The sequence below is a fragment of the Camellia sinensis genome, chromosome 4 (assembly GCF_055761805.1).
Source record: "Camellia sinensis isolate YWXY chromosome 4, ASM5576180v1, whole genome shotgun sequence".
NCBI lineage: Eukaryota > Viridiplantae > Streptophyta > Magnoliopsida > Ericales > Theaceae > Camellia > Camellia sinensis.
In genome coordinates, this window is record NC_138964.1 from 185,817,731 (window position 1) to 185,834,330 (window position 16,600).

Sequence of the window (16,600 nt, forward strand, 5' to 3'; positions counted from 1 at the left end):
ATTAAAGTAATTGTGATATTCAATAATGAGACAAAATAGAGATTGTGGATCTCTGAACTATGTCAATAATGTTATACATCTTGAGTAAATATACAACATTGAGGACACTTAAACATTTAAAGCACCTGGTTGGTCAATGTGTATGTCTATGGAAGTAATAACAATAACTTCTCTGGCAATAATATTTTCCTCTATATATGCATATATATGTACGTAGTTGACAGACTAACTAGTAATACAATCAAGAAAAAAAAAAAAAATTTAAGCTTGTAAAAGAATGGCTGAGAGAGAGAAAGAGAGAGAGGGGCAGGAATGTTCTTCACCGCATTAAGTGTGACAACAGTTGGCTGCCTGTGTAGAAGATTCAGATTCCTGTAAAAACACAAAAGGGTGTACACCAAAAAAATCTCAGAATTTAAAAGATGAATTGTATAACAAGACAAATGTAATATATCATGCATTCTCTAACACCATCCATTTAGCGGGGAAAAAAAAAATCATCCTAGCAAATCCTTAACGAAAGATATGAAGCAGGAAATCCAAAAGGTTCTCCAAAGTCATCAGCACAAACAAAAATTTGACAAACTTGTTCACCAACATTGGTATGGGGTTAATATCTTTGAAGGTCATTCACACAATGATTGACACATAGATCAACAGTACTAATTAAAGATTTTCTAGACACAGAACACAGAAAAATTACTTTTTAAAAGACCTTGAACCTAGAGAACGAATGTTGCAGAGCCAACCCCAATTTTGAATCTGATCAGCATAGTTGTGCAACAACTGATACCCTATTTCAGGCAGGACCTGTTTACAGTTTCGAAAACAATAAAAATCAATAGTGAAGATCTAAAAATTTTCAGATAAATGTTTAACTTGGCACAGCATCTAGGGCTGTAATAGAACCCCGACATATACTGTGAAATGGAAATACCAATTTTTGCTCAGTATCTAGGTAAGTGACTGTCTTCATTTCTCCAGATAGCACCTACGAATTTCACTAGTCTATTAGCCACACTGGATTTGTCATTTTAAAAAGTTTGAACTACAAAAGCATTTTACCTTCTGACGTAGTTCTTCCAAGCGGATCCTTTCATCTGCAGCGTGCTGTAAAAGACAATCACTTGCAAAGTAAGAAATGCAGCCAAATGCTGGAAGCAGACTCCAAAACCCTAAGCCAATAAATATGATTATGTGTGTTGGTCTGTACACGAATCAAGCCCACACATGTTTGCATGTAGATGTATATATACTACCAGGCATCTACTGGCTAATGCTGACACGAGAGATTTCCCAGTTACAAGATTCTCATATGAGAAACTGTTAACCATTCCATGTCCTCAATCCACTTCTAAGATTTCCTGTGCTATGTACATCTCAACAATTGGTGTCATTGAACATTCTGCCGAGATAAAATAGGCCTCGACTGAGAATCATGAGAAGCAGTACTAAACTATGTTACACGGACTCGGGTGTAGATATTGGGTGCGGGCACAGGTGCAGGTACATCTAGGGTTCGGATACTTCAAAATTAAAAATTGAAAATACATAAATATGGATCCAAATTTGGATACGAGTACGGGAATACGGTAAATAGTTATTTTTTAAATATATTTATTATATAAAGATGAGTTAAATAGTTATTTTTAAATATATTTATTATTTTTATCTTATGTATTATTTTTATTGATAATATTTTTAATTTATTTATATAATTTATTTTTTTTTATTTTTAATTGATATATATATTATAAATAAAAAAAATATAACAAATAAAGAATAACAAAATATGTTAAAATAAATAAAAAATAAAATTTGGATGATTTATTTTATAGATTTTTATAGATTTTTTTTTATTATTATATATGATTTAATTAGATTTATTATTATATAACAAATTATATTATTTATTATATGTTAAAAACGGGAGGGGGGAGAGATAGAGAACACAAATCGACGAGAGAGAGAGAGAGAGAGAGAGAGAGAAGAAGAAGAAGAAGAAGAAGAAGAAGAAGACGAGGAGGAGATGATGAAGAAGAGAAGACCGAGAGAGAGAAGAGGAGATCGACATAGATGAAGACAGAGACAAGACGACACAGAGACACAAATCGACATAGATCTTCACCCTGTTGCTACCATTGCTCCACTATAAGTTTCTCTCAACAACCCTTCTTTCTCCTCTCATGTCAGCCATGTCCAAGAAACCCATGCCGAATCTGACACATATCTCACACCCACACCCATGTCGTATCGTGTCGACACGGGTACTCTGCCCTAATCCAGCGAGTCCATGTAACAGAGGTACTAAATAGTCCACAATTACAACGTCCATAGCATAATGTTTTAACTTGTGAACTAATGTTCTATTTGGCTCACTAGAATAAGATGGAATGGAATGGAATAATCATTCCTTAGGCTCCCCTATGGAATGATCAGTCCATTACAATGATGAATGATGATTCCATTTGCAATATATTTTTTAGTCAATCAAACATGGGAATGGATATTTTGATGGAATGATAATTCCATTCCATTCTATTCCAGTGAATAGAACACTACCTAAATATATCATTTGGCTACGGTCTTTCAAAAATTTAAAAACATGAGATAGATGGATCTCAAGAAGAAAAAAAGAAAGAAAGAAGAGCAGTGCTTAAACCTGGTCAATAATAGCAAGCACTCCACCACCCACAATTGGAATGAACTTCTTATCCACCTGTTGGAGAACTTTGGCATCCTCCAGACAATTCTTATTGATAGATTCAGGAACTAATGAATCACCAGCCAGATGCAAGATCCCAGAAGAGACATCAAGTATATTACTCTCATTGTGAAGATTATGTAATTTGTCTCCCCTCTGTATAGAAAACAAAATCACTTTGTAACCACTAATTTCATAACTTGACAACCCCAAGTTCTTTTAACAAACTGGTAATCATGATAGAATGTGATTTCAAAAAGAAAAGAAAAAACGCTAAGGTACTCAACTGCAGTCCGTAGACAGCTCTTCTGCCATTTTAGCCCAGAATCTAATGGATCATGAGATTCATTCAATGTGCAGTCTGAAGGTTAAGAGAGAATAAAATCAGATGTATATCATTTATATGGGTATGATGAAGGTATAAAGTGCTAAGCAACAAAAGTGATAATCAAATAATGGTGAAGAAAAAAAAAACAAAGTTAAATTTATTCTAGGGTTTTTTACTTTTTTAGTCCCTAAAGTATGCAATTTGTCATTTGGTCACAAATGTCTAAAATTTGTCCCTAATGTATAAAAAAGTGTTTCACTTTAGTCCCCCAACCTAACTCTATCTGGAAGTGTTGTTAAAGTCAAGGGTAAATGTGGAAACTCAATTAATAAAAACACATTTTTAGTCCAGTTAATTCTATTTGCACACCCCTCATTTTCTCAGTGCTCACACCATCTTCTAATTTTTTTATTACAGTTTTGTCCCTCAAACAAATTACTCTTTTGGATAAAAACCTAAACCCTAATTTCTCTATACACACATCTGTAGGGCTCGCAAATGTCGGAAGCAACATATATATACATGTTGGATGGCAGGAATATTTCCTTCTAAAGATGTTGGTTCTTTTTTTTGTTTTTAGCAGATATGTAATTATGATTTTAACGCTTTACCCCTAGTTTAGACGGAGAGAGACAAAATTATGTTAGGGGACCAAATTGAAACACTTTTTATAAATTGGGTAGTAAATTAACACAATTTAAACATGGGGGTCCAAAATGACACGGATCACTACTTTGGGAGCTAAAAGTGTATTTTTTTTAATTGAGTTTCTGCATTTACCCCTAAATTTAATGAAGTCTACAGACAAAGTTAAGTTGGGGGACCAAAATGAAACACTTTTTATACATTGAGAGCTTAGGCCTCACTTGGAGAGTAACTATTTTGGTCAAAAAGTCACTATAAGTTGTCATATCACTCCCTCTACTTTTCTGCACATCTTTTCGTAAAAAACAAAAAAGTTACTAAAATAGCTTGTTCCCAAACTAGGCCTTAATTTGGGATCACAATGACACATCACATTCTTTGGGGACTAAAAAGGTAACTAATCCTTCATTCTATAATACATTATTCATAAATGCTTCCATATTGTGGGAGAATAGGCAAAATAATATTAACTGTTCAATCTACAATCCTAAATAACGCTACATAATCTTAACAGACGGAAATCTACCTAAAAAAATCTGGTACCCACCCATAGATCAATGGGAAGCATAACTTTTGCCTACACATAACAGAATTATTTTCAACTGAATCCATGCCGTAAATGTGGAGGCGCTTTGACTTTTTGCATTTTAATTTTTTGAACGTCAATTATGTCTTGCGATGCTACATAATACTAACGTAATCATAATAGATGGACACCTGCCTAACAAACATGGTAGCTTCTCCCATAGATCAATGGGAAACGTAACTTTTGCCAACACATAACAACAGCATTACCTTCAACCAAATCCTTACTGTAAATGTTAAGATCCTCTGATTTTTGCGTATCACATTTTTTAATGTCCTTCATGTCATGTGCTTTCTTCTTATCTGGTCTGAAAGCAAAACCTCAATGAAGTTAGCAACCATCAGATTTGATCTAGCATTTTAAGCTTGACATGGAAATACTAAAACTAATTATACCTGGTGTAGATCAATGGATCTTCCACAGAATTTGGCTCAGAATATAGTTGACATTCACCAGATGATTGTTGAGGATGCTTCAACCCACTCGTTTCTGCACAATACACATAAATCTTAACTGGTCTAGCTTATTTGCACCACCACCAAGTCCTACAAACAGTTTGTATTAAAGCAACACCTTGTGATGTAGGGGCATTATTGATGGCCTGGGCTTTGAGTTTTTTTGCTGCCATGGCCAAATGTGTATTTAAGGTGAAGAATTTTTTCTTGCCTCTGTAAAAAGGTGGAGTTGAATGGCTTCTTTTTGGCCTTCTCTTACAAACATATCCTTCTTGTTGATATATAATCGGATCCTTTAGGCCTTCATCCACAACATCATAAATTGCTGAAGAAATATGGTGTGACGTTACTGCAGAACAGTTGGCATTATATTTACCATGCGAGTCTAAACATAACCACTCTGTTTCATCAATAAATATATCGGGACATTTTGAAAAGAGAACATCATCTAGATTATGTTGTTGGATAAATCTACAATTATCTTCCTTGGAACGAACACAACTTTCAAAACCTGAGCACATGTTTGCAAAACTTGTTGAGAAGTCTTCTTGGCTTGAGCTTTTTCGCAAAGAATCATCAAAATAAAAACCACGGTCCTTAACAACCCTTTCCGCTAAATAGTCATATCTATTGTCATATTTGATACGCCTCTCAAGTGCATTCTCATCAAAGAAATTATCCACATTCTGAGATTTGGTCCTAAATAATGGATCTGACATTACAGAAGACCATTCAGATTTAAGAGACTGACGACTTGAGAAAAATTTTCCAACACGTGCAATTGAGTCTGGTGGAAGGTCATTCTCTCCAGCTAAACACTCTCCACCTATTGCAGAAGACTCTATTGAATCCCTTGACAAAAAATCCAGACCTGTAAGCACGTCACACTTAGACATGGGTCCGGGGGAAGACCAAGCACTTGCTGCCTCATCCTGCCATAGAGTCCCTGGAAGGAAATCAAACCTCTGGTTATTGTCATCAATTTCTCCAACACAAACCCAATCATTAGGTTCAAGACTCTTTCTTTTGGCTCCAAAACCATTAATCCGAAAGTCAAATCCTTCAGAGCTTGCAGGTGATGCCCCATCAACTGGAAGGCTTCTCCTACAGGAGCAATTATGCAGAAAGGGCTTTAGATCCTCGCTGATCTTGTCCACATCATCACCTATTTCAAAACAATCAGGAGATAATGCACTCCCATTAAATCCATTACTTATGCTGGCATCCACATTGAAATGTGCATCCTCCAATCTAGAACCCAAAATATAGTCTGTGTGCTCACTGGATCTTTTTTCCCCAAAGAACTTATTCCCCAAGAAATGGTCTTCAGAAGAGAAAACATTATGGTCAGTTGCCTGCAGATAGCTAGCACTCTTTTGGTTTACAGTTACTCTGGATGGGGCAAGCAATCCATCACACAACTGGAATGAGTAGTCAGTTTGATACAAAGATCCCAACCTGATCTGGTGTTCTGAAGCATCTTGACAAGAAAATCTATTGTCTTTCCAGTGAAACATATGGTCACTTTCTTCAATTGGCATCTCCAGCTGGGGGGAGAGAAGGCCAAAAGAAGCACGGTGATTGTACATCCTGCACCTCCTTTTTGCAATTTCATATTTTTGTGGCAAATCTGCCAATGTTTGGCAACAAAAGAAATCTTAGGATACACATGAAGGAAATCGATTGGGTAAATTACACCTTTGCTCCTTGTTTGAGCCAAATTTCAGTTTAGTCCCTATAGCTTCAATTTCATCAATTTAAACCTCATACTTTCAATTCCGTACCAATGTGGTCAGCTGTCATTAACATTTTGGATGGAAAACATGTGCGAAACTAGAGGGACAACAGTAGAATTCAAAAGAACTATAGGGACCACAGGTGTAACCTATTCATTTTTCTTTTTGTGCAGGAATTGCTAAAATTTCCACATGTTGCCTTTTTCCGTCCAAAATGCTAACCACAATGGACAGAGGAACCACATTGAAACGTAATTGAAAGTATGAGGTTTAAATTGATGAAATTGAAACTACAGGGACCGAAGTGAAAACTTCACTGGACCTTAAGGGACCAACAGTATAATTTACCCAAACAGATTTTTTGCCAGTTCACAAGCAAGCTATATAAACATCATTCATGAAATTTTGTTACTCTGGAAATGTGTTCTCTCTTCTCCAAATAGTTCTGAGGAATGTAACTATTGAAACAACTAGATCAGGGTATTCAAACTCTATATACAGAATTATCAGAAGCAAGACATTCAATAATAAAATATAGATCCTACCTTTTTCTGGTGATGAAACATCATTACCTTCCCTCCAGGTATTGTCTTCTTCTGGCATAACAGTACCACGGCTGGAGGAATTTCCTTGAAACATATCAAAAGTCAAGACAAGTTTAAGAAATGAATTAACAAAAATAATGTTAACAGACAGCAAAAAGATTATTCACAAATTTAGCAGTTTACCGTGAGAAAATTTTTCAGTCCACAAGTGTGTGATGGCCTTTTCAATAAAATTAATAATGGGAGACCAATCCTGAGAGAGAGAGAGAGAGAGAGAGAGAGAGAGAGGATCAAGGGAACAATTGGATTCCTAAATTACTTCACAACAGAGTGATAACCAAACAAATTAAATTAGTAAGACTAAAGCCCTGAAGGAAATACTAGCACACTGTAAGTGAGAAGAATGAGGTAGACAAGCCATCTACAGCATTTAGGCAAATGAATCACACACATGGAGGAAGAAACAACACCAATCATCCAAAATTGACAGAAGGAAGGAAAATATATGTATATATACTGCTATATCAAGTGTAATGCACAAATGAAATTTTTTCAACAGAAGCATCAATCCCCAAACAATCCCTGTTTCAACAGAATTCAACAGAAGCATGCGATCAACAGAGATCGATGTGAAATCGAGCCCTCACTTTGAAAGTGATCGATCCCTTATTAGTTGTGATCGATTGCCACCCTAGTTTTCACAAATCCTTCGTAAATTGGTTTTGGAAGCTGAGTTTCAATATAAACACCTCTATAACTTGGTTTTCTATATCCCAACCATTGTTTTTTCACAGTCAAAATTCTGTAAACTCTAGAAAAATTATGAGCAAATATTTTGATCATTGTGAGAGAATTTTCTCGAGATAGTTTTCCAAAAACCTTACATATCTTTGCATTGTTGTGTTCTGCACACAGGGTTGATTGGATAATTGGATCCGTTCAAGAATAGAGATCGAGGCTGTTGCTTCGTAGTGTCCAGAAGATCAAAAAGGCTGACTAAGTCAAGCTATGCTCGTGGAGTAACTACAAGTCATCAGAGTTGTAGATAAACCTAGGTATACGGTTGTAAGTTTTCTCGACTGTGTCCTGTATTCCATCATCGTTTGGTGGATTTTTGTTGGGTGTTGTGGCCATGGTTTTTCCCTTTTGGGCTTTCCACGTAAAATCTGTGTTATCGTGTGATTGCTATTTACTGTGGTAAATTTTGATTAAAAGGCTAAAATAGGGCTAATAAACATAATTCACCACCCCCCCAACCCCTTTTCCGTTTCTAGGCACATTTTACTGAAGTCTCCAATATTTCAACTTTTTGAGAAATGACAAAAATCACTTTTCCACTCAAAACAATCTAATTGACAAGGGGCAAACAAACTTCATAAGCCAGGAAAATTCTCAATCAATTAGCTAATTATATATATCACAGTTCATGATCAAACAAGAAGAAATGTTACCTTGAATTCAACAGAAGTCTTTGATGGTTCAAATGTTATATCATACCAAGATCTTGGGCAACTTAAATTCAAAATGTATGTTTCATATGTTTGAGACCTACTTCGCTTCCCATTTTGTAACTTCATGTTAGCCTCCTGCAGATCCGAAGAGTTGAACCTAGTGACCAACTCATTCAGCAGTTTATGAATTGGGCCCTTGCAGATATAAAGAGAGTTGATGTCTACATAAGTGAAGGTCAAGAAAATCAAAATTCTCAATTATCTCAAGTGCCGATCTTTTTGTTTTATCAGTATCTTAATTGCTAATCTATCTAGTGCAATATAACCTTTGCACACTAACAAGATAATCAACTTCACGGATACAGACAAATTGACAGGCCTGCAAGAAAAAGGACCCTCAATTAGCACTATTGACAGTGGGGAATCAGTAAAGCATATCAAAACAGTTAAATAGTTATATCATCAAATGAAGTATACCTTCACAAATGAAGTATCACGAGGACTAGACATATATCCAGAAAGCTTTAATACACCATCAGAGACATTTAATTCATGTAGAGAGCTGAAAATCTCAATTCCAAAACCACTCGTCAACAGTGACAAAGGAGATGAGGAAGGAGTCGTGCAGAACAACTCATCCTCACTGCATGCAGGTAAAACAAAATGTAAGCAAACACATATATGACCCTCCAAGTGCTATATTGACAAATGTAGAGCAGGAACACCTCTCAATATCAACAACTTCGAAGAATACTTTTGGATGAACAATGGCAATTCTAAGAACACATTTTTTGACTGAGTGCAAGACCTTCTTCGGGCTTCCAATTTCATTATGCAAATCACAACCAAATCAAGTTAGTGCACATCATCACGAGTAAAATGATCATATCAGCTAAGGTAGTTGGCTATCATTAATAAATTTAAACCCAAAGCAAAATATGTGCAAAGTAAGAGGAACCTAGATTGGATATGCTTCCTCCGAACTGGCTGGTTGTAAAATAAATCCCGAACAATGACTGCAAGGACCCAAGACTATTCTTAGAAAACAAATCAAAGCTTATCTGCATCATAATCAACAGGAAAAAGGAAAGGCAAATTTATTCACCATATAAAGCAGTTACAAGCCTACAATTCACATACACTCTAGCATTCCTAAAAGCCAATATCATTTGAAAGAAAGATATAAGAAAACTGGGACAAATACTCAGAGTAGTTCATACAAGAAGCACAAAGTGACCCAACTTTACAATTTTAATGGACAAATCCAACAGTACTTTGGTAATTCTTGCCCATTGATATGATTGTTGTGTTGTTTGACTTCCTCAAAATAAGCTACAAAAATGGATTCACGCTGCAAACATTGATGCTTTGATGATCAGTTTAAACAAACTTGTAAGGCATTGACACAAAGTGTGTTTATAAATTCCATCTCTCCTTTTCACTAGACAATCTACCAAAGTAACCTTTTATAAAGGACAATTTCTCAATGTAATGTGAAGAGAACAATGTTATGGCAGATTAAAACAAAAATAGTTATTTATATAAAATTTGGAAACAATAATGTGATGAAAAGCAGTCATGCGACACTAGAAAGACGCTAATTAGATGTTATTAAGAGGAGGCTTCTAAGTGGAATTTCTGGAAGGCTGATCCAATCCTGAATTTGTTCATTTTCAACACTGAGCTAATTAAGCCAGAAACTCCCTGTTCCAAACAATTCAAAACAAAGAAAAGGAACGGTGATTAAAAGCGGCTTATCATTTTGTTTTCAGGTGAAGTTCCAGTGTTGTTCTTGTAATGCTAAAGAAGCAATCTTTACTTGTGCACACATAAGGCCAGCTCCAATCTATTTGCTTACCTTCTACCAAACAGAATAATGCTCTCCACCATAATATACTTGTGCAGGTTCTTGTTACTTACAAATCCAATTTTTGTTTTATTTAAACTTGTTATCAAACATTTAACAGTGTCAAGAAAGAGAAGAAAACAACAGGCAAAAAAAGCACAAACAGATCTTCCAAATGGGAGAAATAATAGTGACTTGCTTGCCAATAGTGACTACACAACAATTTTTACCTGTTGTGCCTACATCTTGCCTACCATCATCAATTCCAAGATACAAACATTTGCATCCCTGGAAAGAATGATGGGAAGTCAACCACCAGGATACTTGGAAAAATGGCAGTAAAGACGATCAAAATTGACAAATGAAAAATTAAATTTGAAACATTGAAGAACAATCCATGCCTTCATGACTTTACGATATCCATTTGGCCTCCCATGAGCTTTTGTAATGACTTCTAACAATGAAACATCAGAAATGGAGCTCAATGCTTCTCCTCGATAGCCAAAGCTTCCACTAATAGCATTAGTATTAGCTAGCTGATCAACTTTTGACGTTGCTGGTCTCATAGTAAACACACAAATCATTAGATAACATGGTCAATAAATAAATTGTATTTGTAGTTATCCCCACATGATAGCAATGGTTAAACAGTCCAACTAAGCACCTACATTCCAAAAACTAAGAAGTAGGCTATCAGTCATCAATACTTTCAAAAGTAAAATAATGCCTCACTTTCCAATGTATAAGATTTCCCTGTGCTTATTCAATGTTCTATAATAGCATATTCAACAGAAGAAATGCTATGGGTCGTGCAATAGATATACTCTTTCTTTTCACCAACACATGGGATTGACCAGTTTTCTTAAAAGAAGAGAGAATTTTATTCCAACTGGCATTCATATACGAGACAGCCATATATAGGCAGCTAAGAAGCACAGATACTCCAAGATTGGTGCTGTGTTCATATGTGCCACGACGGGGATGTGTGTCCTTGTGTCCGACGCACCACGTGGCATGTCAATTTTTTTTTTATTATTTTTTTTGTAGGGCATGTGGGGATTCTTCATGAACACACGTGTCCTGTGTTTGGACATGTCTCAAGACACCTTTGTAGATTTATTTATTTTTTTATAATTTTAGAAAGATGATTTGGGGTCAAAGTAAAATAATGGAAAATAAAAATATAAAAAATAAAAATACACCCAAATATATATCGATGCTTCTCGTATCTATACATTCTAAATTTATATTCATATATATAATAAATAAATAAACAAAAAATTGCCATATCCCCTCCATGTCCATATCCAACAAGCGCACACACACACACACACACAACCAAAAAAAAAACACACTCGTTGGCTTATTAGTTGATTTTCACACGCATTCCATCTAGAAAAAATAAATAAACAAGGACAACAAAAGAGTATGTGAAACTCAAAATTTAAGGTAAGTGTCCCTATTGGAATGAGCACTATTAGGTGTTCCATGATGACTTAAAACAGGTTTTTGCTAAAAATCCCAATTCATATTGAGAATTTTTACATCTGAAATTGCGAGATTGGTTCCCTCTAAGATTTATGACACGTCCTATGATCAACAAACTATAAATTCTTATCCCTCACTATTATTTCCTATGTTACATGGACTATTCTAAATGTGCAAAATACCAATGCCGGACACTCAACACATGGATAAGGGTATGGAACAAAGGTCAGACATGTATAGTTGGGCATTCATCCAACAAGCTTGTATGGATCTGCTTGTTTGCCTCGTGTCAAGAATCTCAGCAGCCAAAATAAAAGTTTTTCAGAAGAAGAAAGATATTCAGTTACCGTATCTTTCTCCCAACAATACCAACCCATCCCAAGTAATACCACATCCTGCAAGTAAACAGACATAAAAGGCAAAAAATAAACTAGAGAGCTCAGGGTGCAATGTGAGTTAACTATTGAGAAGGGGGAAAATACAACTAACCATTGTCCACTACTTTAATGTAGTGGGTCCCAACACCAACTGCAACAGATACCTGAAAGAACAAATCAGTCCTCAGTGGAAAAAAAAAAAAAAAAAAACCAAATGTAAAAATCATGCATAGAACAACTATATAATGGTAAAACTTACGTAGTGGTTTAGCAACGGTCTAATTTCAACTAAAGGGATACACAATTCTTGTTAGGGGTGTGCATGGGTTGATTTGGCCCGAGTTAGTGCCAAATCCAAAACTAAACCAACCTATTCAATTATCATTTTTAGGACCCAAAACCAAACCGAAACCTTTGTTATCAAAATATGACCATTCACAATTCAATTCATGTGACTCTTGAAACTATCAGGCCCAACAAATGGCAACCTCATTTTCCTCTTTTTTTTTCTTTTTCTTTTTCTTCTTCTTTTTTTTTTTTTTTTTGTAAATATGTCATAATACAACTTCTCAAAGTGTTTAGTACAAAAATAATCAATATCTAATCATGATTTGTTGTTATTTTAGTGATCACAGGGTTTAATAGGATCCAATGTGAAAAATGTCAAAATACATCTAGATGATTAAGGCTAAAGTAACTTGCACCCATGAATTACCTATTGCTAATTTGGTAAAATAAACATGGTTTAATATGGTATGAGACAAGCCAATTGGACACAACGATTCCACAACTTTGTCTTTTTTTTTAACTTTCTTTTAACAATAAGTATAAACAATTTTAAAATGTTTTAGGTTTTAAAATAAAAGGTTTCAACTTATTTTTTCTTCTTATTCTATGCTATTTAGGGTTTTTAGGTCCATTTTTGAATATCAAAGGATAATATATTATGATTTTTAAATACTTTTATGGTTGATGGGATTTGTACTTATATCGCTTACAATTAGACAATGTAATCACGTCCTTATATAAGAACTATTGTATAACATATACCAAAATCAATTTATTTTATGTTTGGATAATGGACAAAAAACAGGGTGCCCCCTCCAAGTTTAATTTGTGACACAACCCTCCTAGGTTCAATACCATATTGAAAAAATGAATGGTTGATAGAATAGTTAAAAAGACAAAAATAACCCTCTTATTTCTTCTCTTTTGCTTATATCCTCTCTTTATCTTTCTTTGCCTCATCTCACCACCATCACCATCCATTGGCATCACTAACACCCTCCATGACCACCAAAATCACAATTACCATCCACCACTACCAATCGCCTCCACCCAAAACCACTATCACCACTCATCACCACCACCCAAAATCACCACAACCACATAGGCTACCTCATTCCCCCTTCCCCATTCTCCTAACCCCCATTCTCCCTCCTCCACCTTACCTTATCCTTTGATTCTTCTTACAACGACTTCATCATCTATCATTCTAGCATCAAAGGTGTCCCATCGTCATCTACTAGTGAACCTTTGACATTGCCACTAACAACATTGACAGCAGCTCTATACCCTAGCCAACTCAGTTTGTAGTTTACACCCATCACCACCACCACCACCACATCGCTTGACCTCTTCCCTTTCCACCCACCCCCAATCTCCCTGCTCCCCACCAAAATAAGTTGGTTGCCCCTTCCCCTTTTCCCCAACCTTTGATCTACCTCCTTCCTATTCCCAACCAATCAATTGCCTCCTTTCCCAACTTCTCCACCTGTTCTCCCTCTTTACAACCCCAACCAGTTGGCTTCCCCCTCACCCACCACTGTCCTCCCTCCTCCCACCCCAACTTAGTCAGTTACCATTCCTCCACCATTGTCCTCCTTCCTCGCATGACAACATAGTCAACTATCCTCTCCCCCACCATCATCATCCTTCTGCACTAGGGCCAATCAGCTAGCCATGTCCCCTACCACCCTCCTCCCTAAGCCAACCTAATCCACTGCATGCTTCATCTCTATCCACCACCTTCTTTCCTCATCCTACCATAAACCAATTATTGCCCCCTTACTCCCTCCTACACCTTAAGCTAGTCATTAACCCCTTCCCCTCCCCTCCACCCCAAGCCAATCATTGCCCTATTCCCCCCAACCATGTTCTCCCTCCTCAACCCTAGCCAATATGCAGCTTTGAACCCTTCAGAATGGCAGAATTGAAGCTTAAAGAATGGCATGTTTAAGGTTAAACAAATGAATAATTGGGGGAAAGAAGGCATAAATATCATTTCAAAATTTGAATAATTCAATTTAAAATTAAAACAATATTTGACAAGTCACGCCTTGGTACTGTTAATTTAGATGGAAATAGTCATTTTTTTCATTTTGATATTGACCTAGGGGGAATTAATATCACAAATTAAAACTTCAAGGGGCGCTATGTTTTTTGGCATAACCACATGAGAGTGAAATGTAATTACCCCTTTTTTCATCTATACAATTGTTTAATTAAACCAAACAACAAATGGATGTCAAAAAACAAATGGAACTTAATTAAACCAAACCAAGAAACCTTGGTGTCGTTCGGGGTAACCCACAATTCAAGCTATAAGTAAATATTTTATAAGGCTTGATAGATGTCCATTGTAATTTGTAAATTCTATTTTTACAATAATTCTCTTATATGTGATGATAACATTTTTTACTAATAACTTGAAAATATCACATGTACATTTGTACATCATACAAGTCTTTTAACAAAATACATAGAGGGGCGGATCTTGGTTTTGTTCAGGTTACTCAAGGAATGAACCCAGAACCAAGCCGAGCCTCTCCCATGATCAAATGAACCCAACACAACCCCATGGTTGGAACCAGACATTGGGTTGGTTAGGTTCACAGGTCACATGGTTCTTTTATATAGCCTACATCCTTTGATTACATCGGTTGTCCTTATTTATAACAGTATAAAACCAGACCCTTTGAAAAAAGAAATTCTATTGAAAGGGTTTCAAAGTGAATACTTCAATAGACATTAAAGCAACACATGGCATCAAAAGTACTAAAAAGTACGAAGTGGAAATTATTTCGGTTTCACATTGATCCATGTTCCAAAGAGGTACCCCACTCCTATCTTTCCTTAATAAGTATAACTCTCCTGAATTCAACCTACTAGCTCTAAGGATGGGCAATCCTAGCACAGGGTAAAAACCAGCTTGATCACTACACAGGTTAACATAAACTGCTTATTCTAGGCATATTTTGTCATCAAAGAGTCTACCAATTGTCCAGGTAGGTGTTGAATATTTTGCCATTAATAAAATAAACGTCCGCCGCAGAAATCTTATTCCTCTAAAAGGGATAAAAGATCAAGACGTTTGAGTTATCAAACAAAATTGTAGCTAAATCATTATTTACATATGCACACAGATATAATCTATCTTCTTCTGCTATCTATATCTATCTATCTATCTATCTATCTTCTATCTTCTATGTCTATCTACCTACATCTATCTATACTAGCATAAAGGGAAGGCGTGAGTTGGTATTGATGTCTCATTTTTTGGGTTTTCCCAAAATATCCCTACAGCAGTTACATGGCCATTTATACACTAAATTCAGTTTTTTTTTTTTTTTTTGGAACTTCTGATTTTTCCAAATTCATTTCAGTTTTCAGATTTTAAATTCATACATTTTACAATCTTATAAAAATACATTTCAAAATTTTACCTTGGTTGCACGAGCATCAAGACTGTTGAAAATCAGCTCTTCCACGACTCTGGTCAAGTTGAACAAGGCAATGCCAGAACGAACCGAGCTGCGAACAGCCTCAGGCAAATGCTTGATGTCCCTCATACTGACCCCAAATCATAATAATTCTTCAATCATTTCATATCTGAACTACAAAACCCATAATTCATATATTTACAGGCAAACCCCACAAACAAAAACTACCTGCAATTACAGACCCAAAACGAAAATTTGAAATTTGTAATAGCTAGTTGCTAACCTGAAGACGACGATAATTTTCGCCTAGGGTTAGGGTTTTGATCGATCTTCGAAGACAAAACAGAGAGGAATGAGAGGTTCGATTTTGGTGGGCATGGATTTCGAAACCTGAAGAAAAAAGGCGGTTTAGAGCTCGCGGGAGTGTGTGCGCCGGACTGTTCTAAGTTGCGCTTACAGTGTAGTGTAACTTGCGGGGAAACATTAAAGATACTCGCGGGGTACTGTTTGTGTGGGTTACCGATGATTACGTCACCGAGTTAAAAGTTGAAGTCACACGTAGATTCTGATTGGTCAGCAAGTACCAACTCCGGTTGGTAGCTCGAAAAATGGGTTGCTAATGCCCCGAATCCAAAATGACATTCATATTGCTTGGTTACCACTTTTTAAAAATACTTTTTAGAAAATTTTATTTTATTATTTTTCGTGTTTTTTTAT

At 35.9% G+C, this 16,600-nt stretch overlaps 1 protein-coding gene across 11 annotated transcripts in view; it reads right to left on the minus strand.

Moving 5' to 3' along the window:
• LOC114266759 (DNA mismatch repair protein MLH3-like) overlaps window positions 1-16,391 on the minus strand; it is a 110,567-nt gene extending 94,176 nt beyond the window's left edge. For 2 of the 11 annotated variants that reach the window (XM_082867125.1, XM_082867122.1), the window contains exons 1-19: window positions 16,167-16,342; window positions 15,887-16,057; window positions 12,274-12,325; window positions 12,132-12,179; window positions 10,698-10,852; window positions 10,527-10,584; window positions 9,409-9,466; window positions 9,176-9,268; window positions 8,928-9,093; window positions 8,814-8,829; window positions 8,451-8,671; window positions 7,183-7,252; window positions 7,000-7,083; window positions 4,837-6,348; window positions 4,659-4,752; window positions 4,473-4,570; window positions 2,992-3,065; window positions 2,663-2,860; window positions 1,066-1,110 (exon numbers count right to left, since the gene is read on the minus strand). In XM_082867125.1, coding sequence (XP_082723251.1) covers window positions 1,066-1,110; window positions 2,663-2,860; window positions 2,992-3,065; window positions 4,473-4,570; window positions 4,659-4,752; window positions 4,837-6,348; window positions 7,000-7,083; window positions 7,183-7,252; window positions 8,451-8,671; window positions 8,814-8,829; window positions 8,928-9,093; window positions 9,176-9,268; window positions 9,409-9,466; window positions 10,527-10,584; window positions 10,698-10,852; window positions 12,132-12,179; window positions 12,274-12,325; window positions 15,887-16,012 — 3,168 coding nt within the window. In that variant the 5' untranslated portion in view covers window positions 16,013-16,057; window positions 16,167-16,342. Of the gene's footprint in view, window positions 1-323; window positions 373-703; window positions 811-937; window positions 992-1,065; window positions 1,176-2,662; window positions 2,861-2,991; window positions 3,066-4,472; window positions 4,571-4,658; window positions 4,753-4,836; window positions 6,349-6,999; window positions 7,084-7,182; window positions 7,253-8,450; window positions 8,672-8,813; window positions 8,830-8,927; window positions 9,094-9,175; window positions 9,269-9,408; window positions 9,467-10,526; window positions 10,585-10,697; window positions 10,853-12,131; window positions 12,180-12,273; window positions 12,326-15,886; window positions 16,058-16,166 lie in introns of all 11 variants that reach the window. The other 9 variants (XR_014328075.1, XM_082867128.1, XM_082867124.1 and 6 more) reach the window with 9 other exon arrangements.
• Between the last annotated feature and the right edge of the window lie 209 nt (window positions 16,392-16,600).